Raw genomic sequence first — 17281 nt, forward strand, 5'->3', positions numbered from 1 at the left:
GTATATGTCCATTTGTATATTCTGTATCACAACCACCCTTGGGATAGGTCTTTGTCACATTACACACAACGCATGGCAAAACATCTGGAAGGTTGTCGTCTTGATCAAGTATTTCCCTTCTGAAAGCAGCATGTACAAACTGTGCTATTTGAGTGTAATCCTCTGTAGGGTGAGAGGGGAAGCTCACTTCTAGGGTAAAGGAGACGGAGGTTATCCAACCTCCAGAAGCCAGAGTGGTGACAGAATTGTGGCATTACGCCCCATATTCTTCATAGTAATGTTATGATATGATTATGGTATAACTATGATGTATTTTATGCAAGAGAGGTCGTGTAAGGTATCATTGAAAAGGTTCTGATTTACTGAATTTGATTCTCCTATTTGTATGTATGTATCATTTTGGTATCTGAAGTTAGGAATATTGTCTATGCATCTACTACAAATGTGTTTACACCTGGGGAACACCCACTAGGCAGAATGCAATCAGTCTAGATGGCTGGCTGGGAAGGGCCATTAGGGAAAACTAGAGATCTTAGAAGATGTTAATCTCCCACCGGGGAGCCTTTCTGAGGATGCTACAAACAACCTCAGAGTCATGGCTGCTGTGTCCCTACAGGGGCATGTGATCAAGTCATCTGGTACTGGACTCCCATCTTGGAATACCAGTGTTTTTCCACTGACCAGGCATGGCAACCAAGAGGGGAGACAAAGGGTTCTCACCATATTCAAAAGCTATTTAAGGCAGGAAGTGACATCATCGCGGTTCTTCACTGACTTCCCGCCCAAGAACATCACTGGAAACACCAGAGGAACAAAGACTGGACTAGGGGAGATGGGCTGAACCCAGGCTAGAGGGATTTCTAGCCTGTGAAAGAAATGCCTGGGGTTTTAAGCTGCAAGCAAGTGTAGCTTGCCCTCAAGAATTTCTGCAAACTGCCTAAAACAACAATTAGGGTGAGAATTTGCTACTCATATCCAATCTCTTTAGTATATTAAGCTTAGATTACGTTTTTGTTTATTTGCTAGGTAATCTGCTTTGATCTGTTTGCTAGCCCTTATAATCACTTAAAATCTATCTGTTGTAGTTAGTAAACTTACTTTTGTCTAAAACCAGTGTGTAGAAATCATAACTGGGGGCAGAAAGCTGTTGCATATCTTCCTCTACATTGAGGGAGGGGGCGAATTTCATGAGCTTACGCTGTACAGTTCCCTGTGCAGCGCAAGATGGTATAATTTTGAGTTTGCACTCCAAAAGGGAGTGCATGCCTTAGGAACTGTGAGGTGCCTTAGCTGAGCCTTCCCATTCAGAGCTGATATCAGCATCTGTGTGTAGCTGCAGCTGGATGTGTCCCTACCTATGTGTGTGCTGGAGGGGGCTTGAGGGCCTGTCATCGCAGTATAGTGTAAAAGGAGTCCAGGCTGGCAAGTCAGGTGGGCTTAGTGGTACCCCAGTTCCAGGAGGAACCCGTCACAAGAATATTTGAGATGTTTGCTGTTTCTTTATGCAATTTGGGCTCTGCAGGGTTTTGCTGTTTTCTTGCTTATCTCAAAGTATTTCTTTGATCAAAGACAGTGATGAATGTATCGTTGTGAAGGGAGTCTAGAGTGCAGACGTGTTCTTCAGAACCAGTAACTTCTTCCAGTATCCTCTTCCAACTTAAATGATGGTGTTGGCCAGACTCTAAGTCTGAGTAGTGATTCCACCTCTCCCCATTGTTTGTCATGAGGTTTTTTCACCATCATTGTCCGTTTCATTCTACTTCTATCTATTGCTGTTTGTTTGTCTGTCTGAATAAAGCCATTATAAATTGCCCTTCTGTAGCAATCTCCATCTGAGGATCTCAAACCACTTTACAAATGTTCATGAATTAATCCTCACAGAATAACGCTGTGAGGAAGGGAAATATAGTCAGAAATTCACAGTATGGAAAATTTAGGCACAGAGTGATTAAATGGTTTGTTCAATGTCCTACAGCAAGCCTATGGCATTGGTAGGCCTAGAAACCAGATCCCTTAATCTTGTATTCTAGCCACTAAACATGCTTCCTTTCTATCCTTACCCATTCTGCTTTATTTTTACATTTCTTGTGGCTATTTTACACCCTATTTTTAGTAATGCTAAAAACCACTGTAACAATAACAGATGAAGTAAATTACAAATGCCCTACACAATGTTATTCTTCTTATCCTTACAGTTCAAACAAGACTGACCAGCGATTGCTGTTCCTTTGTTTGTTTGACCCTAGCATTGCTTGCCTGCCTCATAAAATCTGTTATGCACAAAAGTGCATAAAATGAAGATAAAGTGCCTCCTTCAAGTCTGACAAAAAACATTCCTTTGCAGAATGGTAGTTGCAGTGAAAGTAAATAAATGAACGGACAGCAATCACAGCCTAGTTGATGAAACTGTTCAATTAAAGCACAGGCATTTACATGGTGTAATTTCCCTAAATTGCCAATGAGCCCCTTTAGACACAACCAGTGTTCAAATTGATTTCAGCATTGATTTTGGCTGAAGCTGATAAATTTCTGCTTGTTAGTTAAAGTAATTTTGCAGAAGACTTTGTACTGTGGTATTGAAATGTTCATTTAGCTGATGGTTAAAAGAGGAGTTATTTACAGAGGGCTCTACTATTGTTCTGAGATGGGACAATTCCCCAATCATCTTCTACTTTTAATTTTTTTAAGCTTCAGTATACCAATCAATAGGTTATTGAAACTGATTAAAAGTTATCCAACCAGCTGCCTCTGGCCCTTTAATTAGAAATGGGATGTTTCTTAAATTAAAGTTGTTTTGTTTACATTGTATACCCATCCTCTAGAAGATTAAGCGAATAGAAACTTAAGTTGCTTTTATTAGGCGTTGTGTAAACGCAATGTAAGTTTTCTCAGCAGCTTCCGTTGCCTTAAAGGGAGCAGCATTCTAGTGGTTAGAAGTAACAGTCTGCTTACTAGATCAGTTGTGGGACTTTCTTGAGCCAAGGCTATGAGTGATGCCAAAGTGATAGATAGGGGCTGTCCTTTAGTTGAGATTACTTTTTATAATTCTTTTGTTTATAAAACGTGTGCAATCTGATATGTGCACAGTAGAATGTCCACTTGATGTAAGTTGTGTTAGAACCATATATTGTGAGAATTTACTGGCATCGTGTTTTAACCTGTGACCTTATTCTCACTTCGAATTTTCTGTAAAGAACAGTGAGTGGAACAGAAAAGTCAACAGTAATGTCATTAATAGCAGGATGCTGGCTTTCCATTTCTTTCCCCTGAAGTTCCAGAGGGGGGAGTGTTCAGTGGTTATTCTGGAATATTAAGATTAACCAGTGATATTTGAACTTGATATAAAACTATCTTCTGGCTACATTCCAGAAACATTTTGATATTATGGACCTTTAAACATTGGCACTCAGATTTTTTGCGGATACAGCTTTTGAGAAAGCAAGATACAAAAGCAAAGATTTCACAAGGGTCTAAAGCTGGCAAGTGGGGAGAATAGCCGGGATTACCTCAAATGTACTTACAAGAAGTTTTTTTTTTAAAAATCAATGTAAAACTAGTCTGAATTAAATTTTTAATCTAAATTTTGTGTGAAATTGAGCAGAGATTAAATGGAATCACCAATTCCAGCTGCTGTAGGGAATGCGAGAATAATTTTGTTTGTTTGCCTTATGGTTATCTTTTCTAGGTCTAGGAATTATTGTACAAAACTACTATGCTCCTTAAATAGTTCTCACTCTGTGATTAGGGCATGAACATGTATTTGACCAGAGGCCATGTCAAGGTGAGGACTTAAGGGATCAACCCCACAAAGGGAATTTATGGATCAGTCTCTTTGTCCATGCAGATCTCTTTGCAGGATCAAGATCCTTTTGTGGCAGTGGTGACAGGAATGGACAAGAGAGGTGAGGAAGGGAAAGCAATTTGTGTAAAGGATGACTTCCAGACTTTTGGTCTTTGGATGTGTGTGTGGGGAGGGGGAAAGGAGGATTAAGGAAAGTGGTAATAAATGGAAATGACAGCTGTACAGATGTTGCTTGGATAAATGAGGTGGGGATCCACTTAATCTCGTATGCATGTACACTGGCCCTCACCCTCCTTCTCCATATGTGAACTCAAGTATTGTACATTCACTTGGTACTGTTTCTGGTGTTTGTTTTACTCTTTTGAAGAGTTTAGATTTTAGATACAAGCATTTTTTTGGTTCTGTAGTTTAACAACAAATCATTTTGCAATCACTATTCAAGCATTTGTAATAGGATTTTAGACAGAAGGAAGATTGGCATAGATTGCTTTTTGAACTAGCAGAGTCCCCATAAGAGCTTCTTTTTACAACTGCTGTTCACTTTGTATTTCCTGTTTTAACAGCCAGAGAGCCAGGCTAATGTGTTTGTCTATTACAGAAGGCAGCAACAACTGTCAAAGTGTTTATTTCGTAGAAACAATTTGAATCTATTTTTAGATGGTCATTTTAGAAGGTGACAACGCTATCGTTAAAACTCCTAAAGTCTGACCATTAGCATGAAACACAGTGGTAAATCCGCACACGCACAAAAGCAGTAAACCAAATCTGTGGGTGATTTGCCGCATGTAGTTTGCAGCTGGTGACCGACATGTCATTCTACAATGTGCAACACTTATTTTATTCATCTTACACAATGCTGTGACAGAATTGTTTTGCTCTAGGTTATTTCTCATAGGATAAGAAAATATTCAATCTGTTTGACTCTCTTCAGAGTTCTTGTGTATGAAGAACTGTTTGCTGATGATGCGTGCTACCAAATGAACTGCTGCTTAGTGTGTAAACATTTACATTCAGAATAAGAAACCAGATGCTCCTGTAGGCATGGGTCTTCCATTGGGTCTTAAATACCTGAGTTTTGAAGGTCTTCACCATTCCTGTCCTTCTGAAAGCCTGTGTTGTGATTCTTTGTCAAGGAGGTTCACACTGTTTTCTCTTTGGAGCCCATCAGCGCTGTTCCTTAGGTGGGCTGATACAGATCTGGGTAAGGCTGAACAGTGTGTATAGCCTTTGTTGAGTGGAAGAATGCCTTTCTCTTGAACAAGTATCCAGGGGACAAATGGTGAGGTGGAGGGAGGGCAGGAGAAAGACAGATGTGTGCACACATAGGAGATGACCTGGAAAGTTTACTTTTCAGATGTCCTGAACATCAGGATAAGAAAAAAATGTTTGCATTATATTCTATTTTACGAGCAAATGCATGTGACTACATTGGGAGAGACGTGCACATCTAAGGACAGAATCTGTCTCTTGTTGATTTGGAAAGGAGAACCTAGTGAATCAAAGATTTTTATATATCCTGTCTCTCTAGTCAAGCTTAAAATCTTGGAGGAACAATTTCCCGCACTCCCAAACTCTTTTTCCCTTAGAAAACTTATTTTTGGCATAGTCAGTGGAACCTATGAAACAAGAACACTGCAATGTTGGAGGACCCATTCCAGCTTTAAGGAGAAAATATAGTATCATTTAGTTAACCATTCTAATACTTGCCAATGAAAAAAATCACAATTTCCATCTGGGTTTTGTCACAGTAAATACTTTTTCAAGAAAAAGAATACTTACGTGGTTTTGGAATTGTTATAGCTATATTTGCTTTTATCAAGGAAGTAGATTTACTGTGTCCTAGCAGAAAGGATTTCCCATATGAAATTGGACGCTGTACTTTTGTTACTGGCTGCAGTACCAGTAGCATGCCTGAATTCAAGGTTAAAAAGACAGGAAACAAAGGGTAGGTATAAATGGTCAGTTTTCAGAATGGAGAGAGGTAAATAGTGGTGTCCCCCAGGGGTCTGTTCTGGGACAAGTCCTATTCAACATACTCATAAATGATGTGGAAAAAGAGGTAAACAGTGAGGTGGCAAAATTTGCAGATGATACAAAATGATTAAAGATAGTTAAGACCCGGGCAGACTGCAAAGAGCTACAAAAGGATCTCTCAAAACTGGGAGACTGGGCAACAAAATGGCAGATGAACTTTAATGTTGGTAAATGCAAAGTAATGCACATTGGAAAGCATAATCCTAACTATACATATAAAATGATGGGGTCTAAATTAGCTGTTACCACTCAAGAAAGATCTTGGAGTCATTGTGGATAGTTCTCTGAAAACATCGCGCTAGTCAAAAAAGCTAACAGAATACTGGGAATAATTAAGAAAGGGATAGAAAATAGGACAGAAAATATCATGTTGCCTCTATATAAATCCATGGTACACCCACATCTTGAATACTGTGTGCATATGTGGTTGCCCCATCTCGAAAAAGAAATATTGGAATTGGAAAAGGTTCAGAAAAGGGCAACAAAAATTATTAGGGGTATGGAACGGCTTCCGTATGAGGAGAGATTAATAAGACTGGGCCTTTTCAGCTTGGAAAAGAGACGGCTAAGGGGAGATATGATTGAGGACTATAAAATCATGACTGGTGTAGAGAAAGTAGATAAGGAAGTGTTGTTATGAGAAGGAGTAAACGCAAGAACTGGGGGTCACCAAATGAAATTAATAGGCATCAGGTTTAAAACAAACAAAAGGAAGTATTTCTTCACACAACGCACAGTCAACCTGTGGAACTCCTTGCCAAGCTAATGATCCAACCAGCAGACCAAATTTGGTGGTGAATCCGGGTCATGAGCCACCTGAGGCACACTGCACATACGCTAAGACGACTGATTGTATACATGTGATTACCCAGGAGATTCTTTCAGGAGCCTGTGCAAGCGGAGAGCACCATTTACCTAGTGCTTAGTGGCCACGTCATTAATGAATTTACACTGTAGCATTACATCATTCTGTCAGTTTTGCAGGCGTCAGTTATGTGTATAGCAAGGGGTAGGGAATGACTCATTAGTATAATAGGCAGGCCATGGCTTGTCCTTGAATTGGTTCAGTCTTATACAGTGAATACCTTATTGCTTAGTTTGCATTATTGATGGGGAAAAATAGAAAAGTAGTTTGCTGGACAGAATTCAGGAATGGGAAGCAGGAATTCCTGAATTCGAATCCTGGCTCAGATACTGAGTCCTTCTGTGATACTGCGCAAGTCATTTAACCTTGTGTGCATTAGTTGCCCCATCCCTAACACTGTGGATATAACAGTAATAAATCTTCAGTTCTGTGAGTGAGGTAATATTTAAGTTGCAGATAAGTGTTAAGTTTTTTAAATAATTTGATTATACTAGATTAAAGGTGAACAATTATGGTTTTTAGTTACATATATGCTAAAAGTTTTAAGAAACTTAATATATCTAATCTATGTGCTTCTAATGTGCGCATCCCTAAATCATAAACAAACTGAAATTTGTTTCCTCTCTTTCTCATGTGCCAGGAACCAAGTTCAGAGTTCTTTGCTTTTCCTAAAATAAATGATATCACAAACCCTTAAAACACTGTAAGGAAAACATCGCTTAGCTCTGCTTTTAGGTATTAACAAACCCCTAACTTTTGCAAGAGGAACATAGAACTATTATCTTAGGGCATAGCAAGCTTAAAAACACCCAAGACAACCAAACAAAAAAACATTTCATTTCACTTTTGAGACATATTTATTTTTAAGTTTGTGTCTTGTTCTTTTTGGTCTGTTAAATAGCTTTTTAAACTTTTGAGGGGTGAAGTGCTGCAGAAATTTGATGTCTCCATTAAATGAATGGAATTTTTGTATCTTTATCAGAAAAGATCTGATAAACTCTAGATTATTTTATGAATAAGAGTCAGCCTAAACCATCATTAGTTTCTCCCTTTATTTTTCTGTGGTTTAGAGTCCTTCAGGCATAACTAAGCAGGCAGAAGAAGACAGAGACGGGGAAAAAAAGAGTTTTTCATATGTAATATAAATTCATATGTTACTGTTGAATCTCAGCTCTTTATTTCCTTGTATTCTTTCCTGTACAAAATTGCTCTTTAGTTTTATTTTGATTTTGTGAGGCGTCATCTGGAATTCTTCCCCCAAAATCCCCTCAATGTCCACATTATATTTTTGCTTCTGGGGGAGAAAGGATACACACACCACCCTCCAAAGTTGATCAGAATGTCTCTGATGTTAGCTGGAGGACATTGTTTGACCATCTTTCCTTCTTTACCCAGAATAACTAGCCTCTCCCCACAGACTTGGGCATACTGCCTTAGTAAGGCTCCCTGGGTGAGCTTTTGATTTTTGAAGTAGAGGAGACAAAGTTATGCTGAAGGACTTGGCTTGCATTGGGCCCTTCAGGGCTTTCAGTGTCTAGGGACATGGTTAAGAGCCAAGGTTAATAAAATATTTGACACAACTGTTCCAGTCTTGCTTAGAAGCTGTTCACTGTAATAGAAGTAGAGGGCTTAAAATAATGAATGCTGATGGAAATGTGAACCAAGATTTAAACTTCCTTTCTGCAGTGGATATGTTCCAAAATCTGCAGGAGTTGGTCTTTCCTGTGCTTACATAGTGTATTGTTGCTTTCAGTGATCCTCTCTGAATCGCACACTTTTTCACCAATAGAGCATCCCAAAACGGAAATGTCAGCCATTTCTTTCATCTAGATTTTCAGTTGCTAGGCAATCCCACACGTCACTTTGTTTTGAATTCTCCCATGGTTTCTAGTACAGTACACCAGGGCAGGGGTGAAGGTCCTGCATAACTCTTCTTCATCATATCTTTGTGCCAGCTTCGTTGATCTATTTGTCCGCTTCTCCCACTAACATTGCTATCCTATCATGCCACCTCTTATTCATAAAATGTCCTTTCTGAGCTGGGCTGCAAAGCTACTACTGTCTCTTCTGCATCCCTCCTGAAGACTCATTTCTTCTGTGAGGCTTATAAGAACCCTACTGATAAGTCGTCTACTTATTTATTCCAGCCATTTGATTTAATCAAATATAAGTTTTGGGTTATTTTTAAACACGACATTTTGTTGAGTAATGGATTAATCTCATCGAAGCTGCTGCTTCTCCTGCCCTTCCCTATTGTGGCATTATCCTCTTCACCTAGTTGCGTCATGTCAAATATTAGTTTGTAGCAAGCTCCTGGGAGCATGGATCTTGTCCTCTGTCTGCATTAGAAATGCACTCTTAGATGCCATTAAAATAATCGTGTTCTTTACGTAGTGTTTTCAACTTCTAAGCAGTATCAGTCATTACTTTAGTGTGAATTCTTCTGTGGTCTTTTATATGGTATTCTGTGGCTTGGGCATACTTTTCAAACCCATTACCTTTCAGCTCACCCTCTGAAGACATTAGTGCCATATGTTAACTGCAAGAGTCCACTTCAGTTAATGAAAATCTAGAGCATTGACTTCAATGAATTTGAAAGGACTGCAGCATCTTACAGGGTTGGTCCCCAAATGTGAATATCTGAACTGTGTATTTATCTCATTAACATGTTTCACCTAAAATATTCCTCAGCTAGAACAAAAATTGACCAGTTGTACTACTTTAACAAAACTGTCTCTGAAATACCTCCTTAGCTAAAAGAAAAGGAGTACTTGTAGCACCTTGGAGACTAACCAATTTATTTGAGCATAAGCTTTCGTGAGCTACAGCTCACTTCATCGGATGCATACTGTGGAAAGTGTAGAAGATCTTTTTATACACACAAAGCATGAAAAAATACCTCCCCCCACCCCACTCTCCTGCTGGTAATAGCTTATCTAAAGTGATCACTCTCCTTACAATGTGTATGATAATCAAGTTGGGCCATTTCCAGCACAAATCCAGGTTTTCTCACCCCCCCCCCCCCACCACACACACAAACCCACTCTCCTGCTGGTAATAGCTTATCTAAAGTGACCACTCTCTTTACAATGTGTATGATACTCAAGGTGGGCCATTTCCAGCACAAATCCAAGTTTAACCAGAACGTCTGGGGGGGGGGTAGGAAAAAACAAGGGGAAATAGGTTACCTTGCATAATGACTTAGCCACTCCCAGTCTCTATTCAAGCCTAAGTTAATTGTATCCAATTTGCAAATGAATTCCAATTCAACAGTTTCTCGATTTGAAGTTTTTTTGTTGTAATATAGCAACTTTCATGTCTGTAATCGCTTGACGAGAGAGATTGAAGATTTCTCCGACTGGTTTATGAATGTTATAATTCTTGACATCTGATTTGTGTCCATTTATTCTTTTACCTAGAGACTGTCCAGTTTGACCAATGTACATGGCAGAGGGGCATTGCTGGCACATGATGGCATATATCACATTGGTGGATGTGCAGGTGAATGAGCCTCTGATAGTGTGGCTGATGTGATTAGGCCCTATGATGGTGTCCCCTGAATAGATATGTGGGCACAGTTGGCAACGGGCTTTGTTGCGAGGATAGGTTCCTGGGTTAGTGGTTCTGTTGTGTGGTATGTGGTTGCTGGTGAGTATTTGCTTCAGGTTGGGGGGGTCTGAAGGCAAGGACTGACCTGTCTCCCAAGATTTGTGAGAGTGTTGGGTCATCCTTCAGGATAGGTTGTAGATCCTTAATAATGCGTTGGAGGGTTTTAGTTGGGGGCTGAAGGTGACGGCTAGTGGCGTTCTGTTATTTTCTTTGTTAGGCCTGTCCTGTAGTAGGTGACTTCTGGGAACTCTTCTGGCTCTATCAATCTGTTGCTTCACTTCCGCAGGTGGGTATTGTAGTTGTAAGAATGCTTGATAGAGATCTTGTAGGTGTTTGTCTCTGTCTGAGGGGTTGGAGCAAATGTGGTTGTATCGCAGAGCTTGGCTGTAGACAATGGATCGTGTGGTGTATTCAGGGAGAAAGCTGGAGGCATGTAGGTAGGAATAGCGGTCAGTTGGTTTCCGGTATAGGGTGGTGTTTATGTGACCATCGTTTATTAGCACTGTAGTGTCCAGGAAGTGGATCTCTTGTGTGGACTGGACCAGGCTGAGGTTGATGGTGGGATGGAAATTGTTGAAATCATGGTGGAATTCCTCAAGGGCTTCTTTTCCGTGGGTCTAGATGATGAAGATGTCATCAATATAGCGCAAGTAGAGTAGGGGCGTTAGGGAACGAGAGCTGAGGAAGCGTTGTTCTAAATCAGCCATAAAAATGTTGGCATACTGTGGGGTCATGCGGGTACCCATAGCAGTGCCGCTGATCTGAAGGTATACATTGTCCCCAAATGTAACATAGTTATGGGTAAGGACAAAGTCACAAAGTTCAGCCACCAGGTTAGCCGTGACATTATCGGGGATAGTGTTCTTGATGGCTTGTAGTCCATCTTTGTGTGGAATGTTGGTGTAGAGGGCTTCTACATCCATAGTGGCCAGGATGGTGTTATCAGGAAGATCACCGATGGATTGAAGTTTCCTCAGGAAGTCAGTGGTGTCTCGAAGGTAGCTGGGAGTGCTGGTAGCGTAGGGCCTGAGGAGGGAGTCTACATAGCCAGACAATCCTGCTGTCAGGGTGCCAATGCCTGAGATGATGGGGCGCCCAGGATTCCCAGGTTTATGGATCTTGGGTAGCAGACAGAATATCCCAGGTCCGGGTTCCAGGGGTGTGTCTGTGCAGATTTGATCTTGTGCTTTTTCAGGGAGTTTCTTGAGCAAATGCTATAGTTTCTTTTGGTAACTCTCAGTGGGATCAGAGGGTAATGGCTTGTAGAAAGTGGTGTTGGAGAGCTGCCGAGCAGCCTCTTGTTCATATTCCGATCTATTCATGATGACAACAGCAACTCCTTTGTCAGCCTTTTTGATTACGATGTCAGAGTTGTTTCTGAGGCTGTGGATGGCATTGTGTTCCGCACGGCTGAGGTTATGGGGCAAGTGATGCTGCTTTTCCATTATTTTAGCCCGTGCACGTCGGCGGAAGCACTCTATGTAGAAGTCCAGTCTGCTGTTTCCACCTTCAGGAGGAGTCCACCTAGAATCCTTCTTTTTGTAGTGTTGGTAGGGAGGTCTCTGTGGGTTAGTATGTTGTTCAGAGGTATGTTAGAAATATTCCTTGAGTCGGAGACGTCGAAAATAGGATTCTAGGTCACCACAGAACTGTATCATGTTCGTGGGGGTGGAGGGGCAGAAGGAGAGGCCCCGAGATAGGACAGCTGCTTCTGCTGAGCTGAGAGTATAGTTGGATAGGTTAACAATATTGCTGGGTGGGTTGAGGGAACCATTGCTGTGGCCCCTTGTGGCATGTAGTAGTTTAGAAAGTTTAGTGTCCTTTTTCTTTTGTAGAGAAGCAAGCTGCATTGTTTTATGCCTGCTTCAGGATTTTGGAATTGCAGTTTATGAAAGAGCTGAAATCTTGGTCAAGAAAACTGGGATTTGATGGTGTTAGAATATTCTAAAAATTGTTTGATTTCTGTAGAATTTTCTAACTAAAATCCTAGCAGATATTATAGGTGGGTTTTTTTGTGTTTTGTTTTTGCTGTTGGAAAAATTTAGTCAGTGCAGCATAATGTTCTCTGTAAATGTGTTGTCAGGTTGATAGAATAAAATGAGTGTTTTATTTTTTTAAGCATGTAGGATCTTACCTGTAATACTTCTAAAGCAATGGAAAGACTCTCACTGACTTCAGTGGGAGCTGGATCAGGCTTCTAATAATATAACTGAAAGAGGGAAACACAAAATTTTTTTCAGTTTGCCACTGTGATTGTTAGGTAATGCCTCTGATGAGAGGAAAATATGAACAGTGCATTACATGGTATTAATTACACATGCACAGTGTAAATAACGTACAGAAATGGGGAGAAATTAAAAGGATCTGTGCAGTTGTAAATTGAAACGACTTTGATAACTTTCAGATTTGTGAGTAGTTTACATTTGCATCATTTGAAATTGCCTTTTAAACTTCTTGTTGCAGAACTTGGCTAACTTGATGTAATGCTGCCTGTTCAATTTTTCCTTAACAATAAATGATTTATAGCTGTCTTTTCCCAATCATCTGGGTTATAGCTTTTGCAGCGGTTCATTTGCAGAGCAAAAATAAAGCCTGAACACACAAAATAGAGAAATGGACTTGCTCTTCCATGGCTGGTTTCTGTAAGGTGTGAACTCTTATAAATTCAAAATGTAGTTTCCCTGGGTTATTCTGCATGGTGCAGTGTTTTGGATTTATTTCCTTTGGTTGGTAAGGACTGATTTACCACAGTCTTAGAGGAGATGAGCATATAGAAGTTCTTTGGTCATTAAGTTAGTGCCAGTGTATTGAGCCGTGCAAACAAAATGCAGTTAGAAAAATATGAGGAACACAAGTCAAAAGTGAAGGTAAACAAACTAATATCCGGCCTCAGTTACACTGAGAGATCACAAGTAGAGCTGAGTGAATAATTTCATTTTGAATCAACCAAAACATTTTAGGTCAACTCAAAACATTTTTTGGTGTTTTGTTTTGATTTGCCCTTTTCTGTGTTTTGTTTTTTAAATTGGCCAAAGTTGAAAATGAAATGCCATTTTGTAATGGAAACCCAAAACAAAATTTTTGAATTGGTTGAAATGAAACATTTCAGCATAAAACAAAAATTTTAAAAAATAAGGGTTTTTTTGTTGTATCGCTTTTTTTTCTTTTTTTGCCAAAACTACAATATTTGTCAAATTCCACACAAATTTGCTAATAGTTTCAGAGCCCCCCAAATGCATCTTTTGGCAAAAATCTCTATTCACTGAAATTTTTTTGACCTGCTGTAGTTTAGAGGAAGCCTGTGATTCATTATATGAGGCTTCCTGATGCATAATATATTAAAAAGTGAGACAGTCTTTAGTAATACACTGCTCTGCAGTTCCACTTAGCGTAGAATTCTCTTGACACTGGTGGACAGCCTTCTGTATTGCTTAAGCAGCTGTCCTCATTGTGAGCCACATTCTGCCATAGATTCTGCATAAGCTATTCTTACTGAAGTCAATGGGAGCTGCACGGATATTTTACTATAGCAAAAATTTGCCCTAAGAGCAAAAGCCAACTAAAAAGTGTCTGTCTGCGCTACATAAAATCTGATATGGAATAAAATCTATTATTCACTGCATATTATTTTTTTCCTGCTCTTCTATATATTTATTTTTATTTAGCAAATTATTACAGATCTTAGAATTTCACACTTTCACATAACATCTAGTTAAATTAGCTCTTTCACATTGTTCAGATGTATCCTCAACCATCAGAATTTGTATCAGAACTGTCCCTATTAAACAACAGCTGTTGCCTTTGTTTTACTTAATTTAAATCTCTTCCATGGAAGATATTCCATTGAAGTATCTCTGCTGACCCGAGACCAGGTCCTGCCAAGTGCGGAACACCATCAACTCTTAGCACCTTGCAGGATTGGGCCATTAGTGTGTCTTTATGAGAGTGTACTACATTGAACTTGCTACCTTACTTAGTCCCACATGTCACATTCTAGCACAGTGGGATCTTTTACTCAAGCCTTTATCTTTTGGGTGACAGTAAGATGTGTAAAGAGCTGTCTCCTGGAATGGTGCTGTATATTATTTATAAACAACAATACTTTAATCTCTGCATATTTACCCATAGATTGGGTGGTGGGTACATTTAACAAGTGTAAAGAAAAAACAAACTTTCAGGGTCAGCACATTATTCTATGGGCTTTTTAGGATATGATTCTGCAGCTTCCTAAGGGTATTAAATCTTCATATGTTATCTATGCTGACACTAGCCAGATTGGTTAATTCCTGGTTGCTGTTCTATCTAATATCTAACAAAAATATTTCCTCCACACACTCACTGGAACAGGTAATTACTGTAGCAAATGCAGACTAATTTGAAGTCTTAGCTGTTAATTAAAACACTGTCAAGGTGTACCATTGTCTTTTGGTGTAACCAAAGCTCCTATTCAGACTTCATTAATCACTTTACAGTTATTGTGTTGAGGAAGGTCAAGACAATTGAGATGGCATATCAGTCTGAAGTAAACAAATTCCCTTTCACCCAGGTAGCATGCCATTTGCAAAGTCAAGGGACACACTGTACCCCTGGGCATGGTGTCTCCTTTGTGGTCCAGTTCTCAATGATAATTAAATGTTAAATTGGTACTGTCAATGCTCTGTAAACCAAACCAGGTATCTGTCCTTTGCTGGAAATTTAACCCAAACTTCCACGGATGAATTAGTGCGCATCATAATTAAATAATCAAGTCTTCCCTTTTAATTCACTTGGAAACAGGAGACCTCTCTTATGGAAAAAAGATCAGCTTTCTTGACAAGCTAATTAAGTTGCCAAACTGTCCAGCACGGTACATATTAAACTAACAGACGTTAAGCATGCTATCTCAGCCTGTTCATTTTCTTATCATTTCTGCTGATCTTAAAGTCAAAATGTTTTGCCACTGTTGGTTCATTCATAGTTACAGAATAGTTTTTACTCCACCTGACTCATTTATTATGCATTCAACTGTCAGTCTCTCTATTATAGCTTCACCTGCCAATCCTGTGTTCTGCCCCTTAAACTGACATTAAAATAATACTGATTTCGATGCATACTATGTAAAATATTGTCAGTCCTTATAAGTTTATGCCATTCACATATTTATCAATATTATCCCATAAATTGTTGATTTAAGATATTTTAAAATGAGCTTTTTAAGCTCCCAAGCAATTAACAGAAATTATACAATTAAAAATATAAGAGTAAATTATACTCTTGTCCTGTACTATGAATAATTTTGCATGGGAACAAAACTATTGAAGTTTCTTCAGTGATAATTACTAGTGGTATATAGTGCTAAGATATTGTAATTCATTAAAGTTAATGCCACATATATGACAATATTGTACATAGTACAATAAACCAGTACTAGACAGTAAAATTACTGAAGAAAAAAAAACTTTAATGGTTGTGTTTATATTCAAAATTTATATGTAGAATTTTTTGCTCATACTTCTTTAGTTTCTTAGAACAATAAAGTTAGGATTATATTCATTTTACAACAGCCAATTATAAATATTCTGTGAGACAAATTGACACAAACTGCTCTTGGATTACTGTGCAAAATCATTTCAAGTACACGTAGACATTAAGGTGTAGATGCATTGTTATAATACAGATATTAATCATACTATAGACTATAGAACGTGTATTTCTATACTATAGAATGTTGATTTCACTAACTAGTATTCTGGTTAGTCTTTTGATTTCTAAGAACAATCAATCACCACTGGGTTTTTCATTTTAATTGATATAGTTGGGTGCCCCTTTGTCTTAACTCTCAAAATATCTGCAAGATTAGAGAGGATTAGTTTGTGCTACAATGCTCATTTTATATGAAGAATATGCATAGGGTTGTGATGGGGTGCAACTCACAACTGCGGCACCCCCTGCTGAATGTCCCTTGAATCAGCTCTGCTAGCCAGTGCGCCCTCTTCTGGTGACGACTTGCCACCGTCACTTCTGCTGCAGGGACCCACGTCACTCCCAGGATCGCGACGTCATCTTTGTGACACAGCCCTCTGGCTATGCCACGCTCTGTGCTCCCCCCTTTTGGGGGACAGTACCACAGTCCACTGTCCAGCCACTTTTCTCAGTGGCTTCTGCAGCCAATTGTCTGGCCACTTTCTCAGTAGAGGAGGGGCGGAACCCGGGTCTGCCCACTACTCTGGGTACTGACCCAGGGACCCTATAGATGGCAGCCACGTGCTGCATCCCCTCCAACCTCTCAGTACCTTTTCCTGGGGCGTCTCTGTCTGCAGCACTGCTCTGTCTGGAGTGCTTGCTTCCCTCCTCAGGCTCCAGGGCATGACTGAAGCAGCTCTGCTCTGCAGGCCTTCTTATATGGGCCAGCCTGGCCCTGATTGACTGCTTCTCTCAGCCTCTCTCTGATTGACTGCCTCCTGCACAGCCCCTCAAGGCTCTATTAACCCTTAGAGCCTAGTGTGGGGCAGGCGCCCCATCACAAGGGTTTACAGCATATTTGCATTACTTTGTAAGAAACTATGAAGGTAAGTCAGTTCATATCCATATCCACATTACTATGCAGTATAAAATTCCCTTATATATGTGCCTGTCTACAAAACATGCAGAAACATAATGTGGAAACTGCTGGATCATCAAAAAAGTTTTATTGTGCATACATTCATTTTTCTGATCAGTTGTTTTTAGACATAAATGCCTTGAAATACTTTTGCTGTTTGGAAATAGTATATGGAAACTGTTTTCCAGTAAAAGTGTGTTTTCACTAATTCATTTTTATGTGAAATTAATTATATACAGGTTGCATATATGTATAAAGGTTATCTTGCGGGATCTCAAGTTGTTTAATTTTTTCCCTCATGCAGAGCATATCATGTCCCTAGTGGCAAAATACTGGCAGTAAAGGTAAGATATTGTAGTAATTTTCTGTTTTTTGTTTTGTTTTTAATCTT

The 17281-nt window shown here is 39.5% G+C and overlaps 2 protein-coding genes across 5 annotated transcripts in view; one reads left to right on the forward strand and one right to left on the reverse strand.

The window, feature by feature from the left end:
* MAP2K5 (mitogen-activated protein kinase kinase 5) overlaps nucleotides 1-17281 on the forward strand; it is a 215734-nt gene that overhangs the window by 62556 nt on the left and 135897 nt on the right. For all 4 annotated transcript variants that reach the window (XM_048865826.2, XM_048865824.2, XM_048865825.2 and 1 more), the window contains one exon: nucleotides 17195-17234. In XM_048865826.2, coding sequence (XP_048721783.1) covers nucleotides 17195-17234 — 40 coding nt within the window. The remainder of the gene's footprint in view (nucleotides 1-17194; nucleotides 17235-17281) is intronic.
* Nucleotides 1-17281, reverse strand: part of LOC142073426 (uncharacterized) — a 237246-nt gene that overhangs the window by 5883 nt on the left and 214082 nt on the right. The window lies entirely within an intron of this gene.

The sequence above is a fragment of the Caretta caretta genome, chromosome 10 (genome assembly GCF_965140235.1).
Source record: "Caretta caretta isolate rCarCar2 chromosome 10, rCarCar1.hap1, whole genome shotgun sequence".
NCBI classification, from domain to species: Eukaryota; Metazoa; Chordata; order Testudines; family Cheloniidae; genus Caretta; species Caretta caretta.